The sequence below is a fragment of the Lytechinus pictus genome, chromosome 6 (genome assembly GCF_037042905.1).
Source record: "Lytechinus pictus isolate F3 Inbred chromosome 6, Lp3.0, whole genome shotgun sequence".
Taxonomy (NCBI): domain Eukaryota; kingdom Metazoa; phylum Echinodermata; class Echinoidea; order Temnopleuroida; family Toxopneustidae; genus Lytechinus; species Lytechinus pictus.
Window position 1 is genome coordinate 12,332,819 of NC_087250.1, and position 6,000 is coordinate 12,338,818.

At 37.1% G+C, this 6,000-nt stretch overlaps 1 protein-coding gene across 1 annotated transcript in view; it reads left to right on the plus strand.

Annotated features, from left to right (window-relative positions):
* The window catches only part of LOC129263347 (ras and EF-hand domain-containing protein-like), a 77,687-nt gene extending 74,565 nt beyond the window's left edge, over positions 1 to 3,122 (plus strand). Inside the window, exon 15 of the mRNA XM_064100759.1 lies at positions 825 to 3,122. Coding sequence (XP_063956829.1) covers positions 825 to 936 — 112 coding nt within the window. The 3' untranslated portion in view covers positions 937 to 3,122. The remainder of the gene's footprint in view (positions 1 to 824) is intronic.
* Positions 3,123 to 6,000: the final 2,878 nt, after the last annotated feature.

Below are 6,000 nucleotides of genomic sequence, written 5' to 3' on the forward strand. Positions count from 1 at the left end.
ATCCCGAAAATCATCATTTTCATCATCATATTTATTATCACCATCACCACCGCATTAATCTATCATTATTTTCATCATCACCACTATCACCATATCATTGAGGTGCAAATTTTAATTATCATAATCTCCATCGTCCTCGCTGACGTCATCAGCACTATAATCATCACCATTGTCATCACCACCATCATCATCACCACCACCACCACTACCACCACCATCATTATTACTGTCATCATCACTACCGCCATCATCATAACCACCACCAGCACCACTACCACCACCATCATCACCAATATTATCATCATCACCATCATCATTATCATAACCACCACCACCATCATCATCATCATCACCACCATCATCATAACCATGATCGTCAATACCATTACGATTTGCGCCACCGTCACTGCAACTTTCCAATATGCTATTTTTAGCTACAAAATCATTTTTTCATGATCCAATCCAGGTTTCAAATGTATAATAAAAAAAATATATATACATATGCTAAATTTGTTATATTTTTATTACTGCTCCAGGGGAATAAGTTCTTTGGAGAAAACCACAAATCCCTTGTAATAACGAACATGGCCTATGGGAAAGTTGTCCAAACCACCTGTCATAGTCTACTCACACAGTTGCCAATTTAAAATTTACATAGTCTTTAATAGAGATCTCAATTTTTAAAAAAGTCAAAACTCTCCAAGTCCTTGTCCGATTTCTTTCATACATTCACCATTCTGTTTTGCTTATTTCCCCTCCCTCCCACAACATTTTATGTCAAATGTGGGATCCCCTTTAAATCTAAATTTGTTCTTATCCTGCAGAGAACTTCAGAAGAAGGAAGACGACAACGTTAGTCGGGTGTATGACATGGACATTGAGGAACAGAACATCGCCTTCGCGCCCAAGAAAAAGCGAAAATGTTGCAACTTTTGATTTCAAACGAATCTACTCCAACATTCCACAGGAATACACTATTCATATTCACTTAAGAAACCAATATTGGTATATGCTTCTGAGATGGTCTAACACAAAATGGGCTAAACCCGTAAGCCCGTCGATATTAGACCAAATGTCCCGTATTGTGAAGTCGGGTCTAATACCCTGCAAACAATATCGGTGTTCATAATTATAACACCAGCTCGGTATCTATAAAAGGAAACACCAGAGAGGTGTTCAAATACACCGCTTCGGCTTTTAGCTAACACCAGATAGGCACTTAAACAATATTGGTTTGATTCTTAACAGGTGTTGGTTTTAACACTTCTGGTGTTTTACGATACAGATATCGGACTGGTGTTCAATCAACACCGGTGTTTTTGCAGTGTATAAGCTCTGGTCTAAAGTTGTGGTTTAACCAACGCTAGCCAGCCGTGTCCCAAATCTCTGTTAGTTAATGTTCAATCTATCAAATCACTTGACACTCTGATTATTATAATTGTGTGGGAGTGATAACTGAAATATTTTTATTCATCATTTTCTTCATTTTGGGATATTTTGGCTTCCCATACTTTTTAGCACAGACTTAGACCGTGGTTTAACTTGAATATGGGCCAATTGGGCAAATAATGATCCAGTTGGTGTACTTGCCCTGACTTGGTCTACTATCCACCTAGGGTAATTGTCATTTATTATAATGTCCAGTTGGTCTAATTTCTATTTGATGCATGAATTATTCATACTTGGTCGATTGAAAATATGATTCATAAACAGTTCATCTAGCCATATAGATCAAGTGATGTTATTAGACCGTGTGAATGGTAAGCCCAGCGCACACTAGCGAGTCATTTCGATCCGAATTTCAAAGAAATTGTAATAACATTTGAGATGAACATTCCAACCAATAAAATCTTAGCAATCAGAGTTCAATATAGTGGTAAGGACTATTGACATCGAAAGTCAGTCCAGTTCGATCCTCCCTGTAGGAATAAAAGCAGATTCAATTTCCAATCGCAATAACGTCATCATCGGCTGCGACTTGAAGTCGATTTGGACTTTACTGCGACCATGTAGAAATAGTCGCAAGGCAAAATTATGATTTTATCAGTCCTAACACAATCTCGAACTTCATATAAAATAAATGTACTTCTAGGAACCTCACATTTGAAGCAAAATGCGATTTATTAGAAAATCGCGACGCGTCGGATCGCAACGGGTCGTGTGGTCCAGTGGTTAGAGAATTGGACTCATAATCGCAAGGTTGTGAGTTCGAATCTCCACTTTGATAAAAAGGCACGAGAGTAATATCGCTCGTCTATATGAAGGTCAGCCATCATGACTGATTAACCTAGACGTAAAATGTTTCCTAGGTAATTGGTTACATACCAGCTTGGTGTTTACCAGCAAAATGCTGACCTGCCGAGTTCCTATACGGGAGTTACCAGAAACGGAAACAAAGTTAGCGCTGGGGTTTAGTCGAAACTTGGCGAGGCCTATTGAACAGTAATACGAAGAAATTTTATACAACACTGTTCATTATATGAACCTTGCTCCAGTTGTTTTACAGGTTAAACAACCATGCTTGATATATTGAGAATTAAATATTAGAAATTAAACTTTGTTGGTTAAGATTTTAAACAGCGATTGTGAAAATGTTAAACAGCGTTTCTGCTGTGTATAGCATACCTGGAAAAGGCAAAACATGCAAAATGGCCTAATAGGCAATTACATGTAGACCAAATGTTTATTAGACGGACTGGTTGTAGACGAAGTGGAAAGTAGGCCAAGCGGGGGTAGACCAAGTGGCAATTCACACTAAAAACTGAAGCGCCCTCTATCTGATTTACACACAATGCCCAGGTGCACAAAAAGTGCGAGATTGAACGTAAACTCAGGAAATTCGAACTCCAGCTTGATTTTTGGCGAATCACAAGCGTGCATTAGGCAGAAACATAAGATTATTTGGAGTTCTATTTGAATGCATGTGCTTGTGCAAATGGGATCCGGGAAAAGCTAAAACATTCCAGTAAATTATCGTAAAATGTAATTTTCCTTGGAAAATATTGATTAAACCCCTATACGCGCCATTTCAATTAGGGAAAAAATTCTTCTTTCTGCGTTTATTTAGTGCGTCTTTACGAATGCAACTAGATAAATGGCATGATTCAAATGCTATTCTTTACAAAAAAAATATAAAATTTTTAATTATTATTATCCATCTTATCAATAACATGTAACTTTGACATTTCTCTTATATAAGACAATCACATAAAAATTATTAACTTTTTTTGTATATCCGACCCATAATTTTCTTCATTTTTCTTCACCTCGCTGAAATCATCTCCCGCAAATAGGTGATTGAACTACATTATTCTTTTAAATTGCCATATTGTAGTTTTGTCTTCATTTGGCTAATTGATTTTTCAAAAATACACAACAGTACAAGTTGGGTGGTCTCATACGTGTTTTGTGGCATAATTTCGTTTAGCAAATAACATGGTAAGCTCGGTAAAATTAATAACGATTAAACCTTGTTCACATCAGATTTGCTCTTGATATTTCTTCATATTTATTTTTTTCGTCAGAATATTATGTAATAATTGCTCACTTCATTCAAACAAAAATTTGACGTGTACCGGAAGTAATTCCTCAAAAAGCTGTGAGCACCAGAATCGGTAGACTAGCGTAGCCGGGGTAATACAGAGGCGCCTTGAGCACCTAGTATTAAAAGGTGGATACGTGCGCTATACAAATCCTATATTATTTATTATTCATTTACTTGAACGAATACGTTACCATGGTTACCAGGGCCTTATGTATTATACACATACGAAATATATATTTACAATGTCATAGTATAATGTACATAGTTTGACTAATTCACATTGCCACGCATTATTATTAGTATTACGTCGTAGGTTGAATGTTGAAGCACCGATATTGCGGACTTTTCGCATTTACTACGGGGAAACTCTCTACAACGCACCAATTCTACCAATAACCAATAATAATAGCAGGGCCCGCTGGGAGAACAGTTTTCGGAACTGAAGCGGGTTCCCTGGGTAAATATACCTGTATTATTATTATATATTATTATAATTCCTTTGAAAATGCAAATCAAATCACAATGGAGAGCTGAGAGGCTTTTGTCGAAAGTTGGTGGATCGGGACACCATCGGAATTTCTTGACTCTGGATAACGACATATTTGCAATTGTTCGTCCGATGCAAATCTTCGGATGATCTGCTGTCCCAGTCTAACAGCTTTCGACAAAAGCCTCTTAGCTCCCCGTAGTGATTTTAATTGCATGTTCAAAGGAATCGATGCGTTGTATAGTTTCCCCGTAGTAAATGCGAAAAGTCCCTATTGTTGTAATGAAGGATGGGGGGGGGGGGGTAGCGGCGGTCAAGTTTTGAAGACTTCTGGATAAAGATTGTTATTCCAAAGATTTGGTCAGTCCGATGATTATTATTCCGATAGTGAAATATGGTTCGATAATTTTCTGTTCATTTATCCAAAATATTGCCAAGGTTCGTTAATCCGAATATTTAATAAGGTTCGTTGGTCCAAAAATGAGATCAAGTTCGTGAGGCTTATTTTGTCATTTATAATACATTCGTACTATCCATTCGTACTAACCCGGTAAACCGTATTTCATTAGCGGGCTAATGGAACTCTGGAACAGCCAACATTATTTTTTGTTCATTTTAATAAACCTTTCTCGAATAATGGCCCCGATGTTTTTTAACAACCAGCTGGTCGGATCTTGGTATATGCAATGCGTGTTTTTCGGAAAAACGAAGTAATAATGAACACATACCACGACATCCGTCACCGACGACTTAAAAGAATACTCCGGGCTGTAGATATTTACATAAAAAGAGGAAAAATCACAAAGCAAAATGCTGAAAATTTCATTAAAATCGGAAAATAAATAACAGAGTTATTTAATTTAAAAGATTTGCATTTTTCCGGTGAAAAAGTTATAGGCATGTCTTCATGATTATTCATTAGGTGAGCTGATGATGTCACATTCCAACTTTCCTTTTTATTATGTTATTAAATGAAATCATAATTGTTTCATTTTTCCACAAATGTGTGAATGATGTGTCTCCATTGTAATAGGTTGCAGAAATAAATAACTAATGCTCTTAATCAGTTGTCAATCCAATTGTTTCAGTTCTTGGTTGAAAGTTTTGGAATAAACCTAATTTCATAAAATAAAATACGAAAGAACAAGTGGGGATGTGACATCATCGTCCCAGCTAATGAATATTCATGAATACATGCCTAGAACTGTTTCACCTGAATAATGCAAATCTTTAAAATTCATCAACTTTGTTATTATCCGATATTGATCAAATTTTCAGCAGTTTGGTCTATGAATTGTAATTTATTTATTGATACATAAATATCCTCAGCCTGGAGCATCCCTTTAAAAAGTTATTGGCATTACCTGGCACGGTAATGAGGTGTGTGTGTGTGTGTGGGGGGGGGGGGGCTCCCCTCCCCATGCAACCAAAATTGATTGGTTTTTATTTAAATGATGATTTTCTATTTTGTACGTGTTGCATCCATTAAGGTTCCTTTGAAGTTGTTCTTCTTTGTCAGTTTTTTCCCAAACCCTCGGATTTTTAAAGACTTCAAATCAAATTGTCCACCAGTGCTCTGTAATGCAACATATGGCCCACGTCCCTACTCGGAAAAACACAGTGTTCCACAGTGCGTGTCACAGTGTGGAACACAATGTGAAATCGCCTTCACACTGTTCAATGTTAGCATTGCGAATTCACATAGACGCCCATGTGAACACGCTATGAACAGTCACACTTTCGAGATATCCACAGTGTGAAAACAGACTGGTGTGAATCACATGTAGTCCACAGTGTGAACACATGTGCTGTGAAAACACTGTACACATTGTGTGACATTGCGTTCTTTCCAGCAGGATAATGGCGATGGCCAATCAAGATCATTGTTACATGTTCGTTATGTTCAAAACGCTTACGAGGAACCAATCACACGTGTTCTTTCTTTTGTGTGACTAATTCTCTTGAGAAT